The following is a 17,037-nucleotide window of genomic DNA, read 5'->3' as shown; positions in this document are numbered from 1 at the left end:
AATTTTCATCGAAATGCAACTCACAAGTTTTATATAATTTTTCTCTTCAACTTTCGAATTTTTTTTTTTTTTTATTAATTACTCGAATATTTTCGCGGTGATTAATATACAATAAATATCGTTGCTTGTCAATGATATTATTGTTGGTTGCAGAGTTGAGGTTTGTAATCGCGTCGCTTTTAGCGATAATCATGCGAAATCGATACTGCTAAAATGCATGTCTAGTGAAACATTCATTTGTTTAATACGTCGTCAAAGTGTTTTATTCGCGTGAGACGTGATACTCTCACAATGATACTCTGCACGCAGCGAAAAATAACTGCGAATCAAAAGCAGATAATAATTTTCATCGAAATGCAACTCACAAGTTTTATATAATTTTTCTCTTCAACTTTCGAATTTTTTTTTTTTTTTTATTAATTACTCGAATATTTTCGCACTTCGCAAATGGCTGCTTTTATATACTGCTTGTTACGTAATCTCTCTTGTGTAATATTTATATACTAGCGATATAACGTTTTATCGATTGTCTTCCAGATAATCGCAATACCGATAATTTAACAGAGTTTGATAAAATTAAGAGGATATAATTTGCCAATGAGAAGTAAACGAAATTGTATTAGTTTGTAACAAGTAAGTGACTGTGCTATTCATTCTTCGCGCTATCTGCACAACACACACTTTTTGCGAATTGTCGAATATTTTTATTAGCTGTAGGAAATCTCGTAGCCCAATCAATATAGCGGAAAAAAGAACACCGTGGTGGACAGGTAATTCAGTGCTGTGCGAGTATAACGAGCATTGCTATTCTGGCGAAAATAAATTCACTGCTCGCTTTCTTTTTTTTTTTCTAACTTAATCGTGCTCGCACTTTAACATTTTTTAGAAGGACCGATTGTTGCAATGAGTTTCCAATAATTCGTGTGTCTTAAAGCGGAACGGCTTCATAATGTTATTCTTATCGAAATTGATATATTTGATTTTGTGCTGATTAACGCTCGAATCGTTTATCCGTGTCTCATGTTGAATAACGACTAACAAAAAATAACGTCATCTCTATTCTTAATTTAAAAATTTAATGAAATTCTTTGTGTTTTATCGCAATTTTATTTACGGATAAATAAAATTGCTGTAGATTTTTATTTTAACATTTTAATAAATAATAGAATTTATTCAGCTAAATTGAATGTGTGTGGGGATTTTTACAGATTGACGTATAGTATTGAATATTTGGTTATATCAGTTAAATTTCAGCTAAAAAAAGCTTTAGTTTAATGCACATCTCCATTGTATATAAATGACATCTATAAAAGTAATTACCTAGTAGTATAATAACTTCATTTATGCATATAATTAATGAACTAGACAAGCTAAGGGACCACAAATCCCATAAATATTTAAAATTCTAGATAATAGACGTTAGATTTGTGTACTAATACAATTAATTAGCTTTTGTAGTAATTCCTTTACAAGTTCCGATTTACATGAATTATTTAACGGAAAGCATCCTTGACATTGCCAAATCCACGTAGACAAAGCTCATTTCAGCAAGCTAGCCAGGCGAAATTAGCCGAATCGGTTTACCTAATTCGCTAGTATTCACAATCCGAGCGCAATCTGAATCAATCAACGTAATAATTCGATGAGAGACAATAAGCACACCGTGTTACTGGCACGAGGCATTCGATAATTAGAGCCGATATCCAATGGATGATGGTCCTAACATATCGACAATAACTCCGATACGCGCACTATTTTCCTGGCATTGGCGCGTTATATTTCAATTAACTATAATTATTTCGAAAAATTGTGTTATCGAAGAAATTTTAGTCATTTGATTTTTTTTTTTTCATCGACAAAGCGTTATTTAAATTTGAAATTTTTATCGAATAAACTTCAACAAAATACAATTATAATGTTCTATTTTTTTGTTTGATTATAATTTAATAATTCGTGATAATTCACTGTAGTTATTTCTCACATAATAGAGATCGTAGAAAATTATTTTTAGGTGTAATTATTATACCAATAGTAAAAATTAGAGAAAATTATTTTTAGGAATAATTTTCATTTTGGGCGGCTATCACTAATATAGTTATGTCGCTTCTATTTTCGTGATGATTACGACCAAATTAATCTAGTATTATGCGCTCGATAACGACGTTTCAAGGATGTAATATTCGCGATGTAACAATATTACGCTGTATAATAGATATCGATTAGACATTTAAAACTATTGGAGAAATTATCATAAAATAAAATTATATTAGCAATAAAAAAAATTATGTTATATAATAATTTTATAAAATTATTATATATAATAATTATTTCTAATATAATTTTATTTTATATAAATATCTTTTTAATAGTTTTAAATGTCTACGTCAATCGATATATCTATCATACCGTATAATATTGTTACATCCTCGAAACGTCGTTATCAAGCACATAACGTTAAATTAACTTGACCGTAATCATCACAAGGAAGCGACATAACTATATCAGTGATAGTCGTCCAAAATGCCAATAGCAACTCAGAGATTAACATAGATTGCCTACTTATGTCCTACGGCGAGGAAGTACCGTTTCGGCCAATCTACGAAGCCGAGACTTCGCGCGCTAATCAAGTCATCGCGAAACGTCATTAGCCTCGAATCCCCGTCATCGACGTTATCGGATAATCGAGCGTTAATCAGCAAAACGAACCGAAATCGAGCCGAAGGATGTTGTGTATGCGAATGGCCGCTGGCTGCGTTTTGTTTTAGTTGGTTACTCCTAAGTTTGCCCGAGTTTCGGCTTTGCATGGCACGTTGCATCATTCCTTCACGACCTCGCCGTGCTCCTCGCGGCCACCCAGCAGAGCTGTCAGCCTCTGTGACGGTAGTTCCGGCTACGAATCAACCATGAGCCACCTGGGGCCCCACTACAACGTTTACAACGTGCCCAGGGGCAATTCGCCGGTGCTCAAGTACAACACTCTGAAGCCGCGACGACGCAAGCAGAAACACTCGCAGCAATTTTACTCCCTGCGGCTGTGCCGCCGGCACGAGAACATCCGCAAGAAGTACGAGCTGTACGCGATACCGATCTATAAAACGTGTCCGCACAGAAGCGATAGCACAGCCACGATCGCGACGATTGTCCGATCGATGGAGGACACGCCGTCCCTGACCTTAAGCCAGGGATCGATCAACCTGATGAGCCGATCGGCGCCGTCGACGCCGATACCATCGTCACCGACGACGCCGCCGATACCAGCGCCGAGGACGTCCAGGAAGATCGACCCGTCCAAACACACTTACCAAAATGTCCCTCTTCCCGTTTTTCCGCCGAGAAACGCTTCGTTGCCTAAGCTTAAGGTTTGTCAACTATTCATAATCTATGATAAGAAATCCCCGCATCTGATGACGTTGCTCGCGGACATTGTCGCGAGCGAGCTTTTCGGGAGCCGCCTCTCCATCAATTCTGTCGCGATCGACTTGTATTGTCGAGAATGACAACGGATGTAAAAATGTCGTAATCATTACCGTGATTTTTATGTTATAATTTTAAGACATATATTCCAACTATGAAAGTTACTAAATTTTAGATATCGTTAAATAAATATTTTTTCGCGGTTTACGCTTTTACAGACAAAAATATTTGAAGTGTACCGGCATGTAGTTGATAAAATTGAACAGAAAATACTTATACACACATATATACATGAGAGATGTGTGTATTGGATTTAATATTTCCGGAAGCTTTTTATTTTTATATATACAAGACTCTTTCAGAGAATGCTGTTTTTTCATCAAATATTTCAACAGCAAAGCACAATGCTTTTTGAAGTCACGAAACAACGACTGTATATCAGAATTTATTTAGAGAATAAAATAATTAAAAAGAATATATATTGTGATTATAAGAAATTATTGTTGAAATCAGTTTTGTCTAAAATGTAAATCTTTTATGTGTCCCGAGGTATATTAAACTGTTGATATAATTTATACTAGTCTTTGTTACATAAGATTGGTCGAGTAATTATCGAGTAGTTATTAATGGTATGTAAACCATAAACTTTTCTCATAGTTAAATCACTATTTTACCAAATATTTGTTATTAATATGTAAATTGAAACAATGAAACCAAACATTTCATTACAATGAATAATAACTTACATTAATTATAAATAGAACATGATGAAATTCGAGTAGAAGTCACGTCAACTACACAGAAGTGGAACAATTGAATGTAAAACATTGATAGTCAATATATTATATAATTAGTTCTCTTTAAAAGGATATTAGTTTATTTAAACTACTTACTCGTTTTTTGGAAAAATTTGAAATACAATTCTTTTTATTTTTTTTACATATCTTTTATGATTTTAATAGTCTTTATAAATAATTTTATGTGAATAAAATAATTTTGTGTTATTAAAAAGAAACCTGTAGATACTTTGTATTATACATGGTGTCCCCAATTTAAATGTCAAAACTTTAGGAGCGTATAGGGGACCGATAAACTAAGACAAAAAGTCCTTTAGAGATTTGCTCGTTTTTGCTTCGTTTTGAAGAAAATCGCAAAAAATGAAACAAATAATTTTCACCAAAAAACTTAAACAACACTAAAATTATTAGATTTATCTAAAAGTATTATAAAATAAAAACTGTAGAACATGGAATTAAGAAAAGAGAGTAAGTTAAAATCCTCCTGAGGTAAAATTAGAGGATTGTAGATAAATACGCTACAACGCGAAATTTTGTTTCTAATCTAATTTTACCTCAGGTGGATTTTAACTCACTCTCTTTTCTTAATTCCATGTTCTACAATTTTTATTTTATAGTACTTTTTGATAAATCTAATAATTTTAGTGTTGTTTTCAGTTTTTTGGTGAAAATTATTTGTTTCATTTTTTGCGTTTTTCTTCAAAACGAAGCAAAAACGAGCAAATCTCTAAAGGACTTTTTGTCTTAGTTTATCGGTCCCCTACACGCTCCTAAAGTTTTGACATTTAAATTGGGGACACCCTGTATATAACCATTTGTTGCATTACCGATTTTAATTTGCTATGATAGTAATTAAGCTAGTCTGTGATAGAAAGCATTCCTTGGAATAGATCTATTTGTATTATCGTAGTAGTAATAGCAGTAATAAGCATGTATAGTGCTTCGAATGGCTCCTGATATCACTTATCGTTAGATCTAAAAGTTCCTTAATGACATTCATCATCGTATTTATATAGCGATTTTTTCATAGAAGCTATAGATCATCCGCTATGACTTTACGAACATCATCGCGTCATGAAATCGATTCTCGTACCGGAGAATTTTGTAATTTTTTTTATCAAACTGTATGTAATCACGAAAGTTATACAAGCGGCAATGTCCAGCGAGCAAGAGGTCAATCTCCGTTTCCTTATAAGCACCGAGTAACATTAGCATCTCGCGCCTACTGCATGTGTACGATTTACGTGTTCGTAATAGATATAAAACAGCAGCTTCTCGAGCAAGTAGGAGGTAGAGTTGCTGGAAGCCGAGTTATAATCGGAAATCATATTTTCCCTGCTAAGCTGGATCCGGGCATCTATGTAGCGACCGCCCTTGTGCATGTTGGCCGCGTGTCAAGTAAGTTTTCACTGTCACACACGCTTAACCAATGACTCGAGCTCTTTATTGTTTCGAAACATGGACGTATCTGAGATATTATTTCGAAGGTCTTTTTTTTTTTTTGCAATCGTCATTTTTTTTCCACCGTATGTTTGTTCTTTTATTTTCGTCAACGACAAAAATAGAAATATCTTTCCTCACTTGTCGATCAATAGCATAAATCCTTGCACATTTTATGTGATGTCGTTATATCAGATATAGGTACGGCAATGAACACCGTCAGCGGACAATTGTAAAAGAAAATTGATGTAAATCCTTTATGTGTCTTAAAATGTAAACATTATTCAAATATAATATGTTTTTATATTTAAAGATATATTTAATATATTATATTCTCTTAAATGGAATCAGTGTGTTATCGGAAAAGCAGTGAATAAATATACTAATGATCTCAATAATAAGAATAGCAGTAAAATCTCACAAAAAGAAGTCTAGTGGTAGTAGCTGTTTCAATCAATAATATTTTTTAATGCATTTTATGTATAATATATTGTAATATTATATATATGAAAATTTATAGTAATATATTTTATTAAAGAAATATGTGTAAGTCCTTTTAACCAAGAGTTCTGTTCATTTTTTGTGAGTTTATCACATTTTAAAAATAGAAATGGTAATATGTATATAATGTTGTATGTATATAATTTTGAATTTGAATACTAGTTATATATATATATATATTTTTTATTTCAAATACGTATATATGAAAGCTTCTTCCAAAAATTAACAATTAAAATTAAATAGAAAAAGCTTTAAAAGCTGCAGTTTGTAAATACATGTATGATTTATTATTGATTTTTCGATGAAATTTTACTAAAACATAGGACGGAGGAGCAAAGAGCGAATGTTTTCATTGAAGTTCAGTGAAATACTCCCTGACCGTCAGTGAAATTTTGTGTTACCGCTTTAATCAGTAACATTTTTACTGATTCAATTTAAGAGAGTAGCAGCAACAACCTAAATGGCCTGATAATATTTGTCTCAGATCAATAAGATTTGAGAACATAGAATTATATAGAGTACAATGAAGCTATATAAAGTGCTCGTTTTTACGGTCTATCGTTCCAATAATATAATAAGAATTGTATGTGAATCAATCGCGAGTGTTTGCACATCAAATTGTGAAATCCCGTATACCTACTGATTTCAACCTCTCTCTTTTCGATTAAAAAAAAATCAATAATATATTATAACTATAAATATACTATAATTATGATTATAAATATATAACTATAATTATAAATTTGTACATATATATTCATATTGAAAGCAATATTCAAAAAATTTACGTGTCTCACAACATGAAAAATCATTATATATATTCATAAATGGATCCTCCTTCTAAAATTGGAAAATCGACATAATGTCTCAGCCGTCCGATTTGTTCACGCACACTTTTCTCAAATCTACATCGCGTTAACCGCTCGCATCCCCGTTTCGCCTGGTCCCAACTACTAACCGTGCCTGTTGCAGACCGACAGCCTATACAACTACAAAGAACACTACCAGCAGCAGCATCGGCAGGAGATGCAGCAGTACAGCTACCCCTTACCGAGCAACAGTTCGAATCAACTAACACTGCCACTAACGCGCAACCTCTACCATCCCTCGATAGTTAGTCCCCTGCAAACCTCCCTCGTCCACACTAACAACAGTCGGCCGTCCACCCTGGTGCATCACGAGGCCGCCACGACCGGCAATCACTTGCCCGCGGTGCATCGGGATGAAGAGCAACAGCAGCAGCAGCAGCAGCAGCAAAATTACGGCAATCACGACGCGAGACAGTCGTCGTCGCGTCGACACGCGTCAACGAATCGGCGAAACGAGCGTAATCGGAAGTACCGGAAGCACGAGCGAACGTCCGGCGAGCGGAACAAGTCGAAGCAGAGCCGACAGAGAGGGGACCCTCCATCGCGACGTAACGATGCTACTTTCAACGGCGTCTCGCCCCCTGACTGCGAGACCAGCTTTCACCAGATCCCGGATCTGGGCGCGTCCGAGGCGATGTATAAGATCTCGTATCCGCATTACTACGAGGACGAAATGGACGCGGAGTGTTCCACCGACTATCACCGACCGAACTCGGCGGTGACGCGTCAGCAGCAGCAGCAGCAGCAGCAGCAGCCACCGTCGTGGGATCGCCAATCGAATCGTTCCGCCGCCAATAATACGTCGCAATTTCCAACGGACGTGGACGACGCGAAAAATCGCAGCAAAATATCGAAGACGAGGCTATCGACGGGCAACGTCGGCGATATCCGTGCACCCTCCGCGCCCACGATAATGCAGTACGCCGAGCTTCACTTCCGGGATGTCGGTCAGGAGATCGATGTCTAAAGGTTAGTGGCCCTGCAGCAGCCCAGCTGCTGCGACGCAACGGCTTCCCTTCCTATCTATCTGCGGGGAACGCACGACGCGGGTGATACGCACTTTTTCCGAGGAGAATTTGCCGTGGCAATTTGTGTGTTTTAAGACTCCGAGGCACTGCTACGTCTTTAGAGGTAAAGCACCCACGCGTGTCGAACACATTCTTTAAGATGTTCTCTACGTACGTCGTGTTCAAAGGTAGGGCAAATTAATATATCTCTTTCATTTTCTTCTATTTTGCTTACTCTATGTTTCTTTCTAATGCTAATCTTGTGTTTTCGCCTTGTATAATCTTTAGCTTTACCGTTACTTTATTTGTGTTTGTTCGATTTTCAGGAACGATTTTATAAATATTTTTTTTCTCTTCTTGCACTTTTTAATTAACAACATTAATTACGGCAGCATATCTATTTTGATCGAGCTTCAACAAGATTGTAAGAAGATAATTCTGATATTGTGGAAAAATTGCGTATTCTTTTCCATGTAGCGTAATTTTATATTATAATGTCTCTCTCATTGATAGCTAGATAATAATCATATAACATTAATATTAGAATATTCTTCAGCTCTGAACACTCTTTTCGAGAAAAAAATACACTATTATATTCGACGACACGCGCAACGTGGTTCAATGTTTCAAAACAAAAACGTCGACACAAAGTTACATATAAATTTTTATTCGATATCATTTTTGAATTCTCTCTCTGGCACTATTTCCGCGATTGCTCTTTGATAAACCGCGTGCTGTAAATCAATATTGCAATAAACTTTTATGTTTAAAAAAAAAAATCGGTAATGTCGAGCGATATAAAACATTACTGCACGCGACACGCGGACAGACCACTCATCCTATAACCAATCGAGAGACAGGCACGGGAATATATTTTCAATATTTAAAATTCAATCCAAAAATATCCAATCCGCCAAAAGGAAACAGTTTTGTGTACGCATCTGTAAAGTTCCGTGAAACGAATAAAAAAAAATAACGGATAGACACGACACGCAAAAAAAGTCAATGTTATCTGTTTGAACATCCCTACCGTGCAAAATTAATAAAACAAACTATGTGCAAACATCATAATAGATACGCAACATATGTGAGGTTTACGTAACAGAGTGAATTATCCAACTTAACACCTATAGGTAGCCAATGTAGTGTATAACGGGATATCTCGAGAAACTAGATCAATAATAGCGAGCTGGTATTTATCGCATTTAAAACTGTCAAATTTTTGAACATTATATATATAATAAACACACATTAGTATATGATTATATTTTCAAATATAAAATTTATCTCTGCAGATTTTTATAAATATTGTCGGATCGCCAAAAACTTTTTGCAATAAAAAATGGCGTACACACGAAAAGAAGTACAATAGAGATTATCCGTCATCTCGAAGTCTTGAGAAATTGATGAAATACAGGACGATACTGATCGTGAGATCGTTTGTAATAGTTAATGCCGCCTGATCTTCGCTTTTCGTGAAAAAAATTATTGATGCTTCTCTGATTTCTTCGAACAAATTGCCAAGTAATATTGCGCCGCTTTCGATCGCGATTGAATCGAATTAAATCGTCAAGACAATTCTCAGTCGCTGTGTATGTATGTAGCATCTTGCATGTCTACGTATCTCTCGCGAGTGTATCCTGCCTAGCGTATGATACAAGAGACTCAACGAACGATCGAAGGAATTGCTGCATGCGTACCATATCAATTGTATATCTCTCAATGTTTGTTCGTAGGAGGGTCAGCTGACAAAGAGCGATACGTACATTTACTAGGACAATTTGGCGTCCGACAAGCGTCCTGTAGGTACATTGTACGGAGTATATCACGCCGCTTACACGCATAACGTAAATCGAGTGTACCACCATAAATACGGGATGTCGTCCATTCGCGAGGGATACAGAACTCGAACTCGCTTTGCTCGTTCACGGACTTGCAACGATTCAATCTCTTACGGGATTACAATTGTTCATTCATTGCGCTGTTGTCCAGCAAACTTTTTTCGATTCTCTTTAAACTCTTTTCTCGCTTGCATGTAGCCTTGTACATTATAAAATTTTTTCTGTCCCGTTATAGAAGCGTGTACACAATTCGTATTTTATTATCTATAGAGAGAAAGAGAGAGAGAGAGACTTGTTTGAAAAAATTACGAGAATATCTGTTAAAATAATTTTGAAATATCGGGATTACGGCTTCTATGTCGCATAATATCGCAAAATTTTACGTTAATCGCGAAACAATGGCCATTCATTTTTCATCAATATTCATATTTTACGCAAATGATGAAACCACAATTGATTACAAATTTATTATAATCGTTGCTCTTGCTGCGTGCAACAGTAAAAGCTTCGAATCAATTAAAATGTAATAATTAAAACGGCACAATCCTCTCAATCCTGAATCACGCATATTAGTTTAATATTTGTGGAGTGTCCAGCATGTGCAGCATGATAACAATCATCACGGCTATATTTAATCTTAATAATTGACGAGCTGAGGGATTGCAAACGGATCATCGATTAGATGGTTTAATGGTCAATCGCCTCTGTTTGCGTAAATCTCTCAGCCCTTCAATGAGACCTCTGTCGAACTCATGTATTCACCCTAGACACGTCGTTGTCTAATTGACAGACATCGATCACGAACGAGAAAGCTTTAACACCCGAAATGGTACACCAGATCATTTGTCGAACGCTTGCACAGCAGGTCTGTTACAAAACTTTGCCAACAGTCCAGTAGAGACTATTGTGTGCGTAATCGTCCGCGTAGCACGATTGGAATCCAAACAATACAAAGATTAAAGAGACGTTTAAATAATCCCTCCTAATTTTATCAAAATTTTATAAAATGTCTTTCTAAAATAATCAGATATAAAAAATATTTTTTATACAATTTAAAAATATAATTAAAAGCGCTAATCTCTCAAATATAGCAACAAACGTAATACAATATATTAATGAAAATTACTTGCAAGTAAAAAATATGTTTAATTTTATATATTTTATACACAAAAAACTTTATTTGTCTTCTGATAATATAGATAAATCGAAATGTATAGGAAAAGCATTTGAAAAGCCAGAACACGTCTTCCAGAAATTTGTATTGTCTGGAAAAAATAGACCACTTTTTCGTCCCGAGATATTCGTCACGTTTTTCTGTTTTATGCAGCCCTTCAAGCCGGAATTCTCGGATCTCGATTATGCGGACGTGGATTACAGATCGTACGGGCCGATTAATTATAAAGCCGCCAGTATCGCGCTCCTCCAAAAGCAACAGCAGCAGCAGCAACAACAAGCTCAACAGCAGCAGCGACTTTTGAGTAGGAGACCGCAAATGTACGGTGCTTCGGACGATAACGAGGAACTGCTTTAATCCTTTCACTTTTTTCGTTGATTTAATAATAATTCAGCCTACTCTAGCTTTGGGGAGATGCAATGATAAGATACAATGTTTTGTAAGCGAGATATATATATATATATATCGATAGTTACTCGCTAAATTCGATTTTTATGAGGTGCGCGTTGCCATAATAAATTTATAGGATTGCGATATATTCTCATGAAGAGAGAATTTAACGAGTTATAATTACGACTCTGCGCCGCGTAATGCGTTTGTTCACACGAACATGATTGCTGCACATACATATAAAAGAAATTTTTTTTCTATCGAAACACAATCGTTTATTGAATGTGCGCTTATATTTGAAAACCCAAAAAGTTGGAATAACGTTTATTTCGGGAATAATATAACTTCACTCTCGAAAATTTCGTGGATAAAATTGCACGAAATAAAAATAAAAAATAATGCTTGCATTTTATTTAACTTTTATTCGTATCTTATTTAACGAATTTTGAATTTTGCCACTCGCGAAATGGATGGCCCCATTAAAAGTCTCTGCATATCGTTAAGACAAATGTAACAGGGTTTGTTTCGCATCCAAAGAGCCATAAATCTCTCGTGTTACGGGTAATTAAGATGCACAATAGCATATCTGTAAGTACGTTTACACAATGTCCCGTTGGTTCCACAGGAACGTCCAGAACAGTCTGTACAAGATAAATGTACATTTAATATATTCTCTTTGTACGTGTATGAAATCCGATGTTATTTATGTTACGCTACTTTCTATCATTTTATATGTTACATCTGTATTGCAAAATTGAAGACTTTCTCGGATGGAATTAGCTCACTTTGTTTACACACGTTCGAACATTTGAAGCAAAGATCGGTAAATTGTTCGTTCTCATTCTTTCTCGCACCGGCCAGTCGAACTCGGTAAAATATGCAGCAAAAATTAAAACAAAAAGGAATAAAAGCAAAAAAATTGCGATGTAATTGTAAATTTATAAATACCTTTATACGAAATATTATTGATACGATATATATTTATATAAACTATCGACATGTGTTCTGGGATCAAATTATTGGAATAACGCGCGAGCCATGGCGATAAATAAAATCTTGTTAAATAATGAATTAAGAAAAAAGAAAAAAAAAGAAAAATGAGACATATCGCAGCCAAATATGATTAATCCCCATCTATCTCCGTTCCATATTATTATATTATTGTTATACATATAATTATTAATAAGCGTTGGAGTATATAATTTTGTTGATATAATACTCCCAGATATCTTCCTACATGCGTTTGTAAATTTGTAAGTTACAAGAATAAGCTATGTGTTGTTTGTGCACAGATCGATTATAAATCGAATGCCATCATCTGATCGCGGACATAATTCAGTGATGAAAAATCATGATCTTGTAAATAATATATCTTTACAACCGTTAATTAATACCATTCTCATCGATCGTGGGTGATTAGTTACGATAATATCTTTCACCGTGTTGGTTTGAGAAACCAACCGATCGCCGATCATTTGTGAAATGTTCGAGTATTTTACACACGCGTAAGTTACACGAAAATAATGCGTATATTAGGCACACGTTCTCTCCCGATAATACACTGTAATAAAATTACAAGTTGTAACGGGATTCGATAACGCCTATATCATTGCGATTAATGATTATTTGTATCGTTTATATATCGTAAGCACGTTAGATTAGACAGAACGAAACTCGAACTTCCATGTGATTTGCTTATCATATTTTTTTCATTCGTTTCAGCATTTCCTCTATTAAATTGTGCTTTTTTTACCGCACGCGCGTATTCCGCGTACGATTCAATCGTGTCGTTTTGTCTCCGAGATTCACCGTTCATTGATATACATATCGGGTGCCGCAGATTTCTCTAGGAACCTCAGAGAACCCTTTTTCATTTACGAATTCTTTGACCAATTTAAAGCCGATTTTATCGCGGAAATTTGATTTAGCACAATTTCTTTTTTACATCTCTTCGATATTTAACATCAAACTTTGCAAGGATTTTCAGATTACAATTCTACCAAAATACAATTCAGTTTAAGTTAATCAATCTTAACAAGATTTCAAAATTCGAACTTTTTTACTATCAAAATTTGTAATAATATGAAAAAGGTGAGTATCCATCAAACTTTCATTGTGAAAAAATTTATTTTAAATTTATCAAGAAATATGTATGCGAACACATATGTGAGAAATTTTCTATACATCATGTGTTTCTACACTTATTAAAAATGTACATGCACGATCGAATGGCTCCCAATTTTTTCGAACAAATACTGAAAAGATAATCATTTTCTTTTTTAAACAGATATAAAAATATGTTTGCCATCCTATCGTTCCATCTGACAAAAAGGCATACTTTCCCAATGTTTTATTGCTCTTACATTGAAAATATTAAGACTAATTCTAAAGTATGAGATGAGTGTGTATTTTGCAGCAATATGGGATGAATCGGACGAAACGTAACTGCATCGGAGACAATTAGGTTTTTTAAATTGTATGAAAATTACTTGAATGAAGTGATGGAACATGAGGATATTTCTTTCATATGCAATTCGATATGCAATTACCATATAAAATATTCATTCAGCATTTAATTATTTAATGGTTTATTATCGTCATTGCGAATATGTAAATATTATGTGACGGTTGCACACAATTTATGAAAAATAAAATCTCATTTAATTTAATCGATTATATACATATTGGTACATATAATACTGCCACTCTTATAAAAGGCCGCTCTCGTAATCATGGTATCGATTTGATCCCCTTTATCGGAACACATTGCCCGCCGGAATTTTGTGGTTAACATGATTATTTAAATTCTCCAATATTTACAATTATTTGTTGGTTTTGTGGTCAGAATTATTAATTGTTAGTCAATTAATATATCCTACGCTTTCGTAAATTCCACGAGATATTCCACACAATCTTGTTAATGTAAAATGTATAAAAATAGTCCCCCTCTATAAAAGAGCATAAAGAAAGTGTCTGAAACTAATTTAAGAGTCGCGAAACGCGTGCGGCCGATGACGACATACTTATACACCTATTCGAAACTAGCCATCTAACATATGCAATTAAACTTGTATGGACGTATATGTGTATAACTTATGCTAGGAGAGTGTAAAGCGATTTTTCACCACTTTTTATATTCGAGACATCTCTCTATGAACTGTTGCTCGGTGAATTGAATAGTTTGTAAAGCGCATTGTATACATACGTTGATACCGATTAGTATTGCGAATCGTGATCCCAAGCGTTCAAGAACTGTAAAACCGCATATAATAAAAGTCGAATAAGCGTTAGAGTATGTGTATAGATTTAACGGAACATTTATGAAGTTCCAGATGATCATTTTCCTAAATTCCACAATAATAGTGGTCGATCATTTGTAACATATTTACACAGATCCCCGTCGAAGACAAATAAGAGATAATACTGTTTAACAAAAAAAAAAAAAAAAAACATTGGAAGAATACTAGTCATTTTCCACAGTTTTTTTTGACATGACGTTGAATACGATTTCGGTTTCCAAATTGCTCGATCATATCATAACTTTGAGAAATTTGCATTTTAAAGTTGCAAAAGAAGAGTTATATTCATGTATTTTATCACATAGATATGTGACATGTTGAAAAAGTTTTATTGCAATCAAAAGTATGTCATTAAACTTTATGTTTTCAAGAGGAATTTGACTATGATTCATAATTCATGGTTAAATATTACGGAAAAATTGTGAATTGGAATGTTTGAATTTTTGCGTAAATTTATATAAACATGCAAAAACTTATGGAGAAATTTTTTGCAACTTTAAATGCAAATTTTTCAAAATCGACGTGATAAAATAATTTATAAATCAGAACCATATTTAAAAAACTATGCAAAGTAACTAGTCTTGTTCTTGTATTTCATAAAAAAAAGTTATTTTTTGTTGAACTATATAATTTGACAAGAGATGTGCAAAGTGAAAAGTATAAATAACGATATTAAAATTCTTGGAAAAAAAATGTATTAGACGTACGTAAAATACCCCGTTATATACACAGGAAGCAAGGAGCACGAATTACATATTTTTACATTGAAAATATACGTGACGATTTTTTTCGGATTTCAGCCATTTCTTTTTGATACACACCACTGTATGCAGAATGCTAAAATAATAAAGCAGTGCATTTAAAAGATTTGGAAAGATTAATGAAGAAAAGGATAACACATTAGAGATGTTTAATTTTGTAATAAACTCTAGATTTATGTAATATTAAGAGGATTACATTTGCGTCGCCTTTATTGTTAACGTATAACGTCCAATAAAATTCTGTTGTATACAACGCATTATATTCACCTTTTAATATCCCAGAAGTTCAACGAAGTTACTCAAAAAAAAAAAAATTGCAATCAAAAAAATTCTTTCATTAGTACTTATTTTATAATAATTATAATACCAATATTAGATAATAATTATATACCCTCCCCCAATATAATAAATATGTAATGAGCGAGATGAGAGAAGAAGAAAGGAGAAAGAGAAAGCTTCAGAGAAGAAGAGGATGATAGCTAGAGATGGCAAAGGAGAAAATTGGTCCAAAAGGCAAGGTAGATAGAGCCCGACCTGTATTTCCGAGAAATCTTAGAAGTCCTGGGCCCAAGTATTATTTCTCTTGACTATTTCAAATTCTTTTTACAATAGTGACAGAGATGGAAAATATCGATCTGGCTCGTTGTACGAATCTCTCCAGGGTTCTAGCTCACGTCTAACAAAAGCTCGTCTACATTTTACTGCTGTATCGTATATTGATTCGAACGTTTCTCTCACTTTTTCTCAAGCTAATCTATCATCTCGCGACGTTTATGATATATTTTGTTGTTCTTATAAAACCTGATTATTATTTTTTTGTATTAAATTATCCAGAATTTCAAATAAAGGGGAGTGAAGAGAAAAAATCATTCAATCATATGTAATCACATTATGAATATATAATAAAATGAATATATAAATATTTTTTATGATATATGTTTTATAAAAACAAAAATTCTAATTTTAATTTAATATAAGGATGTCATATTTTTCTCAATACAAATTGTGTATTTCAATTGTCTTGAGTAATTATTACTTCAAAGCAAATCATATCTACATAATCCACGTCAAAATCTTGAGCTTGATTACATCTTCTGAGAAGTTGTCCAAATATTTATTCCAATGGTACATGAAAAAAATCTAAATTTAAACGTGAAAGAGGCGCCGCGAATGAATTTTGTTATCTCTTTCGCCATTAACCGAATCTGAATGATGGTTCGCAGTTTCATATCCGAATTACCGTATTGAATGTGCTATATTGAGTTTTCCAATGCCAGAAAATTCTAACGTGTAGAAATTCTCACGACAATGGAAAATGTATCGCGTGTTACGTACATGCACTCCTTTTGAACCCATGAGACGCAAAAGCGATATTGACTGAATCCCTTTCCCTCCCCCCTTTGCACAATGCATAAAGTTCAATTTAGTAGCTTGTCTCTCATGCATGAAATAAAAATATATTCCGTAGATTTTTTCTAGAAGACCGTATGTTTTTTCCAACAAAAAGTTAATATCGCGGTATTTTCGTAATTTTCTCTCTTTCC

At 34.1% G+C, this 17,037-nt stretch overlaps 1 protein-coding gene across 3 annotated transcripts in view; it reads left to right on the top strand.

Moving 5' to 3' along the window:
- The window catches only part of LOC115234191 (hemicentin-1), a 191,105-nt gene extending 175,359 nt beyond the window's left edge, over window positions 1-15,746 (top strand). For 2 of the 3 annotated variants that reach the window (XM_029805011.1, XM_029805010.1), the window contains 3 exons: window positions 2,766-3,359; window positions 7,125-7,990; window positions 11,197-11,331. In XM_029805011.1, the coding sequence (XP_029660871.1) occupies window positions 2,766-3,359; window positions 7,125-7,988 (1,458 nt within the window). In that variant the 3' untranslated portion in view covers window positions 7,989-7,990; window positions 11,197-11,331. Of the gene's footprint in view, window positions 1-2,765; window positions 3,360-7,124; window positions 7,991-11,196 lie in introns of all 3 variants that reach the window. The other variant, XM_029805012.1, reaches the window with a different exon arrangement.
- Window positions 15,747-17,037: the final 1,291 nt, after the last annotated feature.

The sequence above is a fragment of the Formica exsecta genome, unplaced genomic scaffold (assembly GCF_003651465.1).
Source record: "Formica exsecta isolate Colony F162 unplaced genomic scaffold, ASM365146v1 scaffold196, whole genome shotgun sequence".
In the NCBI taxonomy this organism is placed as follows: Eukaryota; Metazoa; Arthropoda; class Insecta; order Hymenoptera; family Formicidae; genus Formica; species Formica exsecta.
Note: the sequence above shows the minus strand (reverse complement) of the source record. Positions and strands in the feature narration are given on the sequence as shown.